Genomic DNA, 14,632 nt, shown 5'->3' on the forward strand with positions numbered 1-14,632 from the left:
TGGATCTAGAACATATATATATTCCAACTCCTGCAAAGTCGGACTGTGGCAATCAACAATCCAAACTAGTTCATGAAAATTCTTGTGAACAGGCAGAACAGTTGTCAATTATATTTTAACGCCCTCCCATACCTATTTGCGGTCATGTACTCGCGCACAGATAGACTGAAAAACTCACATATTTAAGTATTTAACTTCAAACTCAACTTGCACACGAATATATAGAATGTTGTCAATGTACGTGTTAATTATTTGTAAGGGCATTTTTGCTTAATTTCATCAGAATGTGCAATTTTATCCAATTCTCTTTTGTCCCCATAATCCAAAATTAAAGCTCGATTTGAATTGACCTTATCGATGAACATTCAACCATTCATTTCCATGATATTAGGACAAATATAGTTGTATCCTGCAACATCAGACTAGATCAATGTATTTACTATCGACCGATCTGGAGCCTGGAGAGAGATGTAAGAAATAAGAGCTATTTCTTCAGCTTTACTACACAGAAGTACGTGTATAGAACTAGTGCAGAATGCTAACAGGACGGTTACAAAAAAAAACACAAAATAATAATGCTAATAGGACAACCACGTACTAATCTTTTTTATTTTTTGGTAAACCACGTACTAATCTAAAAACCAACATAAAAACTTAGATTTTAATATTTCATGGATGCTTGCCGCATGTGTTGAACATAGTTCACTCTGATCCAAGTATCTAACCGGTTAACCTGTCTAGGTGCGTACACATGCATCCACTTTACAATTTACAGCAATATATGTATGTCCGGCCTATGTATGTGGTTGACTGCCTGACCATATTCCAAGTGCAGATATGTGACCATATTAATTAGAAGCAAAGTACTATGCTCTTATATAATACGCAATTACGCATGCAATCTAGCTCTCGAGAAATTTAGATCGAGTTGAGTCGAGTTTTGTGTGTTCCGACTTTCGAGCAATGCTATAAGCTAGCTAGCTACTACAAATATATATTATAATGGCATGATATATATATATATCAAATAGTTAAAAGATTCACTATCAAAATATAAATGTAAGATAAATTAGAAACCAAAATGATGATAAAAACAATAAGGTTTTACAATATAAACAATAGATGACATCATTAGGTAAATATATCAAAATTTCAACAAATAAATAAGAAAAAACTAAAACGAGTCCATGTTTGTTTCTCTCTATCCTCATGTTCTTCCACATTATAATTCTTTTGCAGAAGGTAAGAAGATTAAAATGTAGCAAGTATGGTATCTGCATGCTCCTGCACCACCTTCCAAGCCAAAACAACGTGTCGCTCCTCTGTTAGTGTTGCACCAACAGCGAACCGAATCATGTATACACCTCCAACCATCGCGTGTGTCATGTATGCACTCCCAGACGCATTGATAGACTCTAGTAATCTATGGTTGAGCTCATTGGCACGTGTTTCATCTTGCAGATGATTACTGTGATGAACTCCATTGCCGTTTTGATATACCTTCATAATCGATAGTGGTGGTGATGGTGGTAGTAGACGGAAACAGACCATGGCAAAAGTCCTAGGGACTACAATCTCGAATCTCTTATCTTGTGCAATAAAGCCCTCAAAGTTCTTAGCCATCTTGACGTGACTTCTTAAGAAGTTTCTTAGATTAGCCACACCATAACTACGTAGCACAAGCCATAATTTCATCGATCGAAATCTACGACTAAGTGCTATTTGCCAATCTTTGTAATCAACTACTTGTTTAGAATCAGTTGCCTTGTTCCTCAAATACTCGGGATTGGTTGAAAGTGCCTTAACAAGTGCACTTGGCTCCTTAACCCAAAGGCAGCAGCAATCCAAAGTAGTGAAGAACCACTTATGTGCATTAAGACTAAATGAATCTGCATTCTCCACACCATCTATAAAATGTCGAAACTCTGGACATATACAAGCACTTCCGGCATATGCAGCATCCACATGCACCCAAATCCAATAATCTTTGGCCACCTCGCATAAGGGTCCAATTGGATCCACAGCTGTTGAGGATGTGGTCCCAACTGTGGCACATAGGAACAATGGGACAAGCCCAGCTTCTATATCGGCTAGAATTGTAGACCGAAGAGCATCAGGAGTTAGCCCGAAAGAATTAGTCTTAGTAGTGGGAACTGCACGGAAATTCTTTGGGTGAATTCCAGCAATCTGAGCAGCCTTTTGAAGTGCACAATGAGTTTGATCAGAACCATACACAACCAACTTACATATATTCTCCCTACCAATCTTGTTAAGCATCCGATCTCTAGCTGCCGTTAGTGTGCACAAAATGGCCTCACAAGTAGTCCCTTGCAATACACCCCCGCCATTACCAGAAAACAGGAAAGACTTGGGAAGTTTAAGCATTTTTCCAAGCCAATCCATAACAATACTCTCTAACTCTGTAGCAGCAGGTGAAGACATCCAATTAAAACCAACAACATTAAAACCAGTACTAAGCATTTCACCAAGAAAACCAGCAATACTTCCACTGGAAGGAAAGTACGCAAAGTAGTTAGGACTCTGCCAGTGAGTTATCCCTGGGACAATTTGTGTCTGAACATCTTGAAGTATGGTTTCAATAGGTTCAGGATTATAGGGAGCAGATTCTGGTAATAGTTTACGTAAGTAACCCGGTTCAACTTGACTGCGAACGGGGTATTTCTCGACATCTCTATAGTAATCAGCTAGAAAATCAATCATCATATGGCCCTGTCTCCTAAATTCTTCTGGGTCAAGTGGGTTCTCAATACACGAGTTTTCAAGATTATCAGCATGGAGACTACCCATGTATGATGAATGGTGTCGATCTAGTTATTTTCTATGGCAATAAGGAATATATGAATTAATGTTGTTTGTATAATGTGTCTTGGCCTTGAAGGGAAAGAAATGGGAAGTGAAAAGAGCAAATGGTTGTGTTTTTGCTGAGAAAGAATGATGGAAATAGAGGGGTTTAAATAAGTTGGAGAAGTAAGCATGAGGCTGCAGGTTTCGTCCACGTTTTATATGGTGTATATGGTGGGTTGGTAAAAATATTTGGACTTTTGGAGATATTCCTTGGCGACTATGGTCAATTGAACCATTAACGAAAGCTGGTCACTTCTTCTGATGCAAGTAATGCAACTGTGAACAGCTTTTCCAAAATTAGTGGTTCATGGACTTTGAATAGTGTTTAGGATGTATTCTCTTCTTTGTAAAAACAAAAAAATAAAAGGCAACTGAAAACGAGTAATAGATTTATCAGCAGACTTTTTCTATTCTCATTCCCATTAATTCAATGATTAACACCTAAAAACGAGTAATAGATGTTATACTAGTCGGTATGCTAGTTGAAAGAAGTTAAATTTCCAACTTCAGATCAAAATGTCTAACTTTTGAATTACTGAGAGGTTGGAAACCTTGTTACCTAACGTGGTAATAACTTGAGAAATAGGAGTGACTTTCATATTTATATGAAGACAAATATGGTCAAAGATTAATGGCGGTGCCAAATAAGTAAAACCATGATGTTAAAATAAGCAAATAAAAAGCCTGTGGCGTGAACATGTGTTGAGTGCTTTGCTAAAGACTTTGCGAGTTACGACATACCAATAAGCTCTTTTTTTGTGGACAACATTTATTAAGCAATGTCCTCTGTCTGGTGTGTGGTAGCAGAGTAGCACACGAACAGCTATGCAATCCATAAGACCATAAGCAGACTTCATTGCTCGGCAATGATATTGGGCCCGGCCTAGATCATTAAATCCATTGTTTAAGCCCATGTAATATCAAGGGGTAATCTGAATTGGGCCCTAACTACTAAGGGCCCAACTTAAACTGCTTATTTTTTTTTTTCCTTTGCTAACGTGGGTTTTAAGGCTGTGAACTACCGAACAGAAGTGAAACAAGTTGCAAAAATAAAATGGAGAACGTGGGTGTGGTATGGAAGTATCTATATGGTTTAGATAGGTGAAAATCACTCACTCACGACTGCCAATTGGAAATGACACCTTCTGCAACAATTATTTCAAAATGTTAAATTTGGTACAGACGGTACCTCTACCGAACCAATGAATTGAAATAAGGGCCTATTTGTTTTGGAGGAAATGCTAGGAAAAAGAAAAGAAAAGAGTTGTGTTCCACCTTTTCCATAGTTTTTTGTTGTTTGTTTGCCTATGGAAAGAAAATGCTGCTTTCTGCTTTCTGTGTGGAAACGAAACTAGGAAAATAGAAATGGTTTTGAGTCCATGGTCCAGACCTAAAAATTTTAGGGAAAGAAAAGGAAAAAAAAAACAGACACAATTTACTTTTCTTTTCAGAGTTTACCAAACAGACACAATTTTAAAACTGTTTCCATTTCCTTTCATTTCCATAGTGGACCACTTATTTCTTTGTCTTTCCATTAGTTAAAATTTAACAAACATGCCCTAAATTAATAATCAAGTGAGCGGAGCGAACGTTGGAAGAGAATACGCGGACAAAAATGTGTTTGGTTGGTTTATGTCTGTCTGTCCTCATCTCATCTTTTCATCTCTCTCTCTCGTCTCCACTAACTCTCAATCTCCACTCTTTCCTCTCCCTCTCCACTCATATACTAGTTTAAACGAGAGAGAAGCTGCTTAAAAACAACACTTTTGGTATGGGGCGGACCCAGATCATAAATCCACTGTCAAAATAGCCCGAGTAAATTTGGGCCTTTATAGGATACAAAGCCCAAGTAAACTAGGCTTTTACGCTGCGAAACTCACTAGCCGATAACTATATATAGAGAGGAAATTGAAAGTGAAACAAGTTGGAAAAACATGGAGAACGCTGAAAACGTTGGTTTGTTAGCTCGCCACTATTTTTCCTGCTCACAGAGGTCAGTCACTCAATCATTATTACTAATTTAAATTTTAATGGGCTGTTTCATAATCTTGTTTTTTTGAACTCTTACTTTTATTAGAGAATTACTTGGAAGAAGTTTGACCTAGTGTTATCAGGTATGTAGTTCATGTAATTGTGTATCTGGAAATTGCTTTATACAAAATCGTTTGAAAGGAAAGATGCTCTACTGATATCTTTAACAACACACGGTTTACAAATTTGACCCAAGAACGAACACATGAATGAAATGCTTGGAAAAAATGATACCTTAATTTACCAGCATATAGTCCCAAATCGGTATAACATTCCTTCTTGTCAAGGTTTCATGAAGCAACTTTCTTGTTAGTTTGCCTAACTTATTGTTACATATGGCTACTCAGGTTGAGGGATCCATGACTGTTTCAACAACTCTCAAGACTAGGAACCCATACATTATTGTGAAAGCTTAAGGAATTGATAAGGCTTTTATCACGAAGTGCCCCTGCACCCCAGCTATGTATACTTTCATATTGGTTTCTGCTAGTTCGAACAGTAATATGCACATTTTTCTTGCTTTTATAACTTACTTAAAAAGTAGAAATATATATGGATTAGTGGGGATGGTTTAGTTTTTTTCTTGTGCTGTTACAGTATTTTGAAGTTTTAAACTAATGTACCTTCCACCTATAGCTTGAGTTGCTTAGATATCAAAGGTAAAGTAAAGGGGAAATGGTTGGTAGAGAGAAAAGTCAAAAAATGGTCATTACTGTTGCCAAAGATGAAACACTTCAGTTCAAGGGCATGTAATTATACACCAAAAGTTGCATATAGAAATGTGCATACTCTATAGTCTATACATAATTGTTTTGAAAATGCTGTGAGCTTTGATCCTCTTTACTTCTTATAATTGCTTTTAGTATGTTAGCTTGCGATTTCTATTTGTGTTTTGCGGGTCTCCAAATAAAAAGAAAAAAGGATGAAAGCAGTTTTTGAAGTTTACTATTTTTGTTTTTATCTAAAGCACCTCTCTCTGGGTTTAGAAATCAATGACATTAAAACTTAGTTTTAGAATTATTTTCTTACCAAATCAACTTTTACTTATTTCTTAATGGGGGGTTCGGTTCCCCTTTCTCTCTAGAGTAAAGAATCTCTTCAATTTTCAACAACAGTATATGTTTTTTTGATTGTATGCAGTTTATTAAATTTTAGCCCCTTTATTCCATAAATGAAAAAAGGAAAAAGAAATCTTTATTGAATTGTAAACTCGTTTGTAAATTCTATATGATAAGAACCACTTCAGATTATCTGTAGGCAATCAAGATATTGGATGATGAGATGCAATGTGAAATCATTAAAATTGGGGGCCTCATCCGTCATAAGGTACGTAATGTTTGTTTCTCTTACTATCTGCTCGTGAATTTGTTTTACACATCCGAAGCTAATACTATCCATATATCGAGGGTTGGCAAATATAAGAAAGGCCAATCAATCGATAAGTGATCTTTATATTGTGATATCTGTTGATTTGAGTTTCTTTTATATTGTTCAAAGTTGTGTGTAATATATGGTTTCCATTAAAACATCTTAATCTTCTGCAGGCACGATTTGTTAGAAGGAGGCAGCTGCTTCTGGGGGGTCCAATTCGTCCACGCTAAAGGTGTTTATTGTTAACCCCTGTGAGATTCAGTAATATGCCGCCTTTAGTAGCTGGTGGTGTCATCTGCATTCATGATACATTAACGTTTTTTTAGGACTGCACACATTTTCTTTTGGATCGTTATGTGGAGGCACAAGTAGAACAAGCCATGTTGGTCCATTTGTGGAAAGTGGAAACTAACTAATGAATACCCCTCCCAACACGCACCCACGCCCTTCCAGCCACAGTCGCACAAATCTTCTTCTTTCGTTTGACTTACAACACACACGCACCCTTCCAGCCACAGACGCACAAATTAATCTTTTTCTTTCTTTATACTGACTTGGCTCTTTTGTGTGATGCAAGCTATTGGGATTTTAACAAATTGCTATGTTCGAGTTCAGGTCTACTACTACTACTACCACATCTATATTTTCTGAAGATTTGTTGTGTTTTGTTCTTTCTATCTTAACTGAACAAAATCTAAAATTGGAGCTATAAAGGACTAAATTCTCCGATGTTGCTTGCAGGGAAGCACTGTTGCTGCTATGGGTTCATTCAGGGGTCTAAAACAGGTTCAAAGGATTGTGGAAGACTGCATGCAGAATAAATTGCACCCTATATTCCACATCAAGGTGGCTTGCCTTTTTATTTCTTATTTTAAATAAATAGTATGTACTATTCATTGTGTGATGGTTTACTCCATTCTGTGTATGTAGGTTCTGATGGTGAAGAGAGAGCTTGAAAAAAAATCCTGAACTGGCAGTTGAGAATTTCATACACAGTATATCCCTTGTGGCAAATCTGCAGATCTAGCCATCCAACTGCACAGTTGACCCTATATAGTTATCGTCCCTTTGTCACCATTCAGTTGTTGTGGTGCCTGACTATCTCTTATGTGGTTGATATCAAAGCTCATAGGCCAGGAATGAAGAAGAAACAGTTATGAAATCTTGATTTTTACTGAACTACGACTACTTCCTATGTGTATTTGTACAGCCAAACATGGTCTACTATCGAAACCATAAACTCAGCCATGATGGTGTTAATTGTTTAGAGGATGTGGAATTGAAATTTCAACGAACTATAGTCTATTTCGTTTTTGTTATACACATACACGTAAGTCTGTAACTTCTAGTCCGAACGAACTCAATTCAACAAAGTGATTAATTTGACAATTAAAAGTTTAAGGGTTATATTGACATACCCCCCCACCACTAATTGCAATTAGAATTACCCCCCATAATAATTGAAATTAGGATTTCCCCCCAACTTGACAGTCAATAAGAGTCAACCAACAGTTTCCGTCAGTTGACTGGTCAAGAATCATGAATTGTCCTAAATACCTTTTTTTGTGGAAATTACGAAATTAGCCATTAACACTGTTCAAAGCCCACAACTCAAAGCCCAAACTCGAAATTACATTACCCGCAAAAGAACCTCAGAGCAGTTCTTTGCACTGACAACGAGAATACTAATTTCATTCAACGCCAGCGATGTTAACTGATCCGAACCTGGTAATCGCTTGATTTTAGTGAGCAACAAGGGATCACGACGAAACGGACACATGTAATGGTGGCTGATAGCAACAGCAGTTTTGCCTTCGATTTGCAAGCTTTTGTGGACATGTACCTTCTGTTCCTTAGCTTCCTCCCCAGTTGGCAGATAACCCAATGATACATAGAGCATGACAGGCTTTGGCTTGTGCCATTTGATCTCCAAATTGCAAGACCATGACTCACCAATGTTTAGTAGTGGAACAGAAATCAACCCAAAAGAATGCTGAATGCTCCTGATATTATCAGAACCCTTTTGAGATTCATACTCACCATCAGGCCCCAAAATGTTAAGAAGTTGTACGTTGTGACTGTCATGAATGGCTCGCTTTCCCTTGGACTAGCCAGTCCACCTCCTCTGGCATCGACTAGGTTTATCTTCAATTCACCAAAATGAATGTTATGACCTTTCGAGGTCACAGTAACAGGAACTAAGAAGCTCTCTCCAACTAATGCGGGACCAGTAGCACCTAAAGCTAGATCAACTTGTGAATCCTGTTCCTCAACCTGAATAACCTTCTGACCAGAGAATGCATGCAAGACCAGGATCCTTGGTTGGCAAGGTATCAACACGCTCCTCAAACTTCCAAAGAGGTAACTCGTCCATTGAGCCAGGGCTTTCAGCTCGGCAAATAATTGTGAAACAAGGTCCCACCTTTGAGATCACAGATATGCAGTCAAGCTTTCCACTTTGTTCTGCAGTCATAGCAGTGTTTCAAAGTTGCAGCGGTAATAAAGTAAGAACGGATGAAAATACATAGGGGATCAGATGCATACCAGATTTTATGTCGTATATCAAGCGTAGCCACTTATTCGTGAGCAGTTTTAAAAATGGAGCATTCTCTATCCGCAAATCTTGTTGATCACAAGATGTTGCATCTACCGTTGGTTGCTGAGCACTGTTGATCAGGAAATTACATTCAGGCTGATTAAATTGGATTTCCAATTGATCAATCTCAACTGGTTGGGGGAGCTGTGACAATAGCGATATTGTCAGCAAGGTAGATGCACCAGGCTTGACCACCTGTTCGTGAAAAGCGACTGAAGCAAGAAGTACCACTCTAAGTGGGCTGATAGGATCAATCTCAAGACAGAGGGGTTTATCAACTTCAACTTTAAGGCTGCCGCTGTCTTCATTTGATGACAATGTTGTTGTATGCAGATAAAAGAAAACAATAGAAGACAAGGACAGAATAACAGGTAATAACCAAGGCGCGGATTAGGCTGTCCTTAAGGAAAGATTTAGCCTTCCAATGGTAGTGTAAAGGCAACAGCGATGGCGTCTTCCTCACGAGGATTCAATGGTTTGCAGTCGACTTTGCACTAGAAACGGACTACCCCTGTAAACAAGAATATAACTCTCCGGCGGCCGACGGAAGAAGAGAAGAAGATTTAAGCAATTGAAGACTTATCCGTTTTGGTGTAGGGTGGAGAAGGGAGTATCCTCTGTTTTTTCTGGTGTGTATGGAGGCAAAGACGACTTCTCGCCTCTTCTCAATACCGAAGAAGAAGACTGTGATACACGAAGTTCTCTACTGCGTCTCTCTCTCTACGTTACGTGATTGATTGATCTCTTATGAACACAGCAGTGTTTATATAGAGGTATAATCGAATCATAGATGGAGAAGGACACCTCTCTAATCCGGTTTCACAAAACCAAATCAAAGTAGAACTCTAGCTTAGCGAAACTTGTCGCAAAAGCAAAAAAATCAAGCCCACGTCCCACGACTTCGGTTCTCGGTCTGGCGGAAGCAAGCGGCGATGTGTGGCTTTGGGTGAGTCCTCCCTCCTAACACAAAAGCCTTTGTACCCTAAGGGCACGCCCTTATGTTAGAGGTTCACCTCAAATACCTCACTTGCTAGTGGTGGTTCATCAATGTGGGACTAAACAACACACAAGTATTTGAAATACACATGAAGATTCCAACAATCCCCCACTATTTCAAAATACTTATAGTCCCCCACTATTTTGGAATAGGATATTACAAAAGAAATGGGTTAACAAAATGCCGAGAGAATCGAAAAACAATGCATAAGATATGGTGCTTTTGGTTTGAACCAAATAGGGTAAGATGTCTTATAATACGTGAAAGTGGTGGATTAAAAATCTTTGAACCAACATTCCTTGTAGTAAAATAGAGGACATGCACCCACATTGCTCCTTCATTATATGCCCTGCTCGGTGTTGGCTTTTTTTTGGCCCTCATTTGTGTGTTATGTGAATGCTCTAGAGTATTTGCTGAATACTCATAAGAACCGACCAGTTCTTCTACATTCACGTGGGTGGATATCCATCAAGTGTACATAGCAGGTTAAAATACACTATCTCATAAAAATAATGGACTATGGATTCCATTAAGAGTAAAATAACTCATCCTTTTCTCATTGTTATTCAAGTTATACAAAGTATACAAAAATGCTATCTAGTCATAGGGTGGGGCGTCCCAAAGAAAGACGATAGCATACCGGGCGACGAGGTGACTTGTTTTTCCCTTTGAACCTACTTCATGGGATCTCCAATCACATAGGTGGGGTTGCCGCCAGTGTCGCCCTCTATCTAAGGCAAAAGTCCCATCCCCTCGACGTATCAACCACTTGTCTCTGTTAAGTGTTGTTTTTGTCGGAGGATCGGCCAAATTTAAACTCGACCTCACATAATCTAGAGCCACAACTCCGTGATTCCAAAGAACTGCTTTATAGACTGTAGTCTCAGACGAATATGCCTGCTTTTCCCATTATACAATTTGCTCTTTGCCTTTGCTATTGCGGCCTGACAGTCACAATGCATAGGTACAGCTGGAGGCGGTTTTGTACCAATAGGAAGATCGCCAAGAGGTTTCTAAGCTTTCGACCTCGGCAAAGACTTGCTTTATCTAAAGCAATAAGCTCGGACTCCATGGTTGAACGAGCTATCAAGGTCCGCTTTAGAAGATTTCCAATTTTATTTGCACCTCCACCTAGGGTGAAAATATAACCACTAGTGGACTTGATATCATGAGAATCGGATATCCGTTTGCATCACAATAACCCTCTATCGCGGGTGGAGTTTGTCTAAACCTTATGCCGTAATTCATTGTTCCTCTCAAGTACTTGGCTAGTCTCTAAGGCACTCAATGTTCCCGACTAAGACAATGAGTGTATCCGCTTAGCCCGCTAACCGCATAAGCAATGTCGTCTAGTGCAATTCATCAAGTACATGAGACTACCAATAATTTGGACATATCTAGACTGAGTACACCATGTTGAGCATTTTTCTGAAGTTCACTATTTGCCTCATAAGGTGTCGACACAGGCTTACTATCATAAAAGTTAAACTTCTTCAAAAACTTCTCAACATAATGCTCTTGTGAAAGCGTATAACCATCACTGTTTCTGATGATTTTGATTCCAAGAATCACATCAGCTTCTCCCAAATCCTTCATTTCAAATTGGGAGGATAAAAACATCTTGGTGTTTCTCACAACATCAAGGCTAGGACTCATGATTAACATGTCATCCACATATAAACAGATAATCACATATGTATTCACATTAAAAGATTTAAAGTAAATACATTTATCAGCATCATTTATGTGATATCCATTAGACATCATGACACTGTCAAACTTTTCATGCCATTGTTTTGGGCTTTGTTTCAACCCATATAAAGACTTAACTAACTTGCATACCTTATGCTTCATTCCGGTACTATCGTGCCATCAGACTTAGCATCATATATATTTCTTCATCAAGATCACCATTCAAAAATGCAGTTTTTACATCCATTTGATGAATAAATAAATTATGAATAGCAGCTAGAGCCATTAGAACTCTTATAGAAGAAATCCTAGTTACAGGAGCATAAGTATCAAAATAGTCAATGCCTTTTTTCTGGGAGAATCCCTTGACTACAAGTCTAGCCTTGTATTTCTCAATGGAACCATCTAGTTTCAATTTCTTTTTGAAGATCCACTTGTAACGTATAGGTTTCGCCCCAGGAGGTAGATCAACTATCTCCCATGTGTGATTAGCTATAATCGAATCTAGCTCTGAGTGTATAGCATCCTTCCGAAAGGTGCATCTCGAGAATCGATTGCCTCATTATCGTCCACGGGATCATCATCAAGAAGAAATGTGTAAAAGTCATCACCAAAATTGGTGGATTTTTACGTCTCTTTTACTCTTCCGAATTTCTTGTTCGGAAAATTCGGGGATCTCATTGATTGTTGTTCACTAGAGCTACCAACCTCTCAATGCCAATTTTCAAAGGAAACAAATTCACAAAGAAATCAGCATTTTTACTCTCTATAATAGTGTTAGCATCGACAAGGTTATTATCGGATTTTACTACTAAAAATCTATATGCAAAGACTATTATGAGCATAACCAATGAACATACAATCAGTTCTAGGTCCCGATTTTCTCTTTTTAGGTTCGTTCACAAGAACCTTAGCAAGACACACCCCACATTTTTAAGTATGTCGGGGTAGGTACATGACCTTTCCATAACTCATATGGTGTCTTATTCCCTGTTTTCTTGTTAGGTATCCTATTCTCGTATATGGCGGGAGAGGATTGCTTCCCCACAAGTTCGGGGAAGCTCGGAACTTACAAGCATAGCATTCATCATCTCTTTTAGTGTTCTCGTTTTTCCGTTCGGCTACTCCATTAGACTCAGGAGAGTATGGTGGAGTAGTCTCATGAATAATGCCACTCTTGTCACAAAAGTCCCGGAAGGGTTAGACTCATATTCTCCACCCCTATCGGACCAAGTCTCTTAATCTTATTAGCTAAACGGTTTTCAACTTTGACTTTGTACTTGAGAAACATCTCACTGCCCTCATGCTTGTGTCTAAGTAAATATACCATGGTGTACCTAGAGAAGTCATCTATGAATGTAATATAATAAAACTTCCCCTAGACATGGTACTTGAATTCACCCAAACTGTATGAATAAGAGTTAGTAATCCGTTTTATCTCTAGACACGCTTATGGGGGTTTCTTCGTGGCTTTAGTCTCAAAGACATATCTCACATTTATCATTAGAAAAATCAGAAATATTAGACAATAAACCACATGCTTTCATCCTTTTCATATCTTGAACATTCACATGTCCTAGTCTACCATGCCATATATTAAAAGAGTCAAGCAAGTAAGCGTAAGCATTCATTCATTCTTATTAATAATAATGTTGTCAAGTACATTCAACATGAAAAGACCCTGTTATTACAATAACCTTTACCAACAAAACCCTCATTCTTTGTCGAACAAACTTGTCACTCTCAAAAGTCACCTTGGGACTTTTCCAAGTAGAAACAGTAAATCGGGATTCGGCGAATAATCGGGAACATGAAGAACATTACTAAGTGAAAGGGTTTTCCCCGAAGTTAACGGAAGAACCTTGCATGTTCCTTCAACAGAACATACCTAGAGTCACCCATATAGACCTTTTCATCTTTCACTAGTATGTAGTCCGAGAAGGCTTCAACATCACCACGAGATGTGGCGGGTGGCACCGGAATCTAGTACCCAGTTCCTCTTCCCGGTGGCTATGAAACACTTGTGACAACAACAAAGAAGAACTATATCATCTCCCTCAACTAGATTAGCATTGGGAGGATCATCGGTGTCTTTCAGGTTATGACCGAAAAAGCCCTATGTCGGGTTTACCATAAACAAACATAACAATTTCCATTGCCGATTACCACTCCTTTTAAAAGAAGTGCCTTTGACCTTGAAATTCTTATTTTTGTTGGACTTCGCTTCTTAGAGGTTTTGTTAGATTTCTTTGGGATTACTTTCAATGATATTGGCTTTAGAATGAAATTCCTTAGACAACACCTCATCCCGAAGTCTTGTTCTTTTCCTCTATGTGAATGTGAATGATCACATCCTCAAGAGTCATCCGCTTTGCTTATACTTCATACTATTTTTATAGTGTTTCCAAGACTCGGGGAGTTTCTCAATCAAACATCCAAAGAACAAAGGATTGGCAAATTAATAACCCTCGGTTTTCAAATCATTAATCAAGACATGAAAATCATGGATTTGAGACGTTACATCTCTATCCTCTCTCATATGGAACTTAAGAAAATTCCCAATAGCATATTTCTGAGTACCAGCATCCTCTATTATGTATTTCTTGTTCAAACTCTCCCATATATCATGTGCATTCTTATTTGAACAATAAATATCAAAAATCTCATTGGACAAGGTACTCAAAATAGCATGACGACATACCTTATTCCCATTGAGCCAAGCAGCTTGATTTCTTTCGAAATCATTAGAACCTCCACGGGTCTTTGATCGATGAGATACTTTGCATAGTTGAGTACATCTAGGTACGTGAACACCCTTTCTCTCCATCTCTTGAAGTGTGAACCGTTGAAGGATTCAATCTTAGACACATTAGGTAAATTTCGAGCATTCATGGAGCAAAGAGGTCTCATCTCATGTAGGCGAAGTTACTTCCATGACTCGAATTAGTTTCTTTGATCGGTGGTGTCAACAGCGGTGTAGACATCTTGTTCTTTTCCTTAAGATTGTTGTATGCGGATAAAAGAAAACAATAGAAGACAAGGACTATATAACGGTAATAACCAAGGCGGATGATTAGGTC

At 38.3% G+C, this 14,632-nt stretch overlaps 2 protein-coding genes and 1 pseudogene across 4 annotated transcripts; 1 reads left to right on the plus strand and 2 right to left on the minus strand.

Moving 5' to 3' along the window:
- Window positions 1-1,049: 1,049 nt before the first annotated feature.
- On the minus strand, window positions 1,050-2,991 carry LOC147474032 (tyrosine decarboxylase-like). Its single transcript, XM_086586693.1, has one exon. The coding sequence runs from the start codon at window positions 2,806-2,808 to the stop codon at window positions 1,252-1,254; it is 1,557 nt and encodes a 518-aa protein (XP_086442819.1). The 5' UTR covers window positions 2,809-2,991; the 3' UTR covers window positions 1,050-1,251.
- Window positions 2,992-4,767: 1,776 nt separating this feature from the next.
- LOC147474033 (KRR1 small subunit processome component-like) lies at window positions 4,768-7,258 on the plus strand. 2 transcript variants are annotated; one of them, XM_086586771.1, is made up of 7 exons: window positions 4,768-4,858; window positions 5,244-5,359; window positions 6,143-6,222; window positions 6,441-6,499; window positions 6,845-6,882; window positions 7,009-7,113; window positions 7,198-7,258. In XM_086586771.1, the coding sequence occupies exons 3-7, from the start codon at window positions 6,170-6,172 to the stop codon at window positions 7,234-7,236; spliced, it is 294 nt and encodes a 97-aa protein (XP_086442897.1). In that variant the 5' UTR covers window positions 4,768-4,858; window positions 5,244-5,359; window positions 6,143-6,169; the 3' UTR covers window positions 7,237-7,258. The 2 variants fall into 2 exon arrangements, 1 of the variants encoding a protein (XP_086442897.1); XR_015210175.1 differs by lacking the exons at window positions 4,768-4,858; window positions 5,244-5,359; window positions 6,845-6,882 and having other exon boundaries at window positions 6,083-6,222.
- Window positions 7,259-7,869: 611 nt separating this feature from the next.
- Window positions 7,870-9,187, minus strand: LOC147474034 (uncharacterized; annotated as a pseudogene). The gene is made up of 2 exons (XR_015210164.1): window positions 8,812-9,187; window positions 7,870-8,730 (listed from the first exon to the last, which is right to left on the minus strand). The product of XR_015210164.1 is annotated as an uncharacterized LOC147474034 (transcript).
- Window positions 9,188-14,632: the final 5,445 nt, after the last annotated feature.

This window comes from Coptis chinensis, unplaced genomic scaffold (genome assembly GCF_015680905.1).
Source record: "Coptis chinensis isolate HL-2020 unplaced genomic scaffold, ASM1568090v1 utg136_pilon_pilon, whole genome shotgun sequence".
In the NCBI taxonomy this organism is placed as follows: Eukaryota; Viridiplantae; Streptophyta; class Magnoliopsida; order Ranunculales; family Ranunculaceae; genus Coptis; species Coptis chinensis.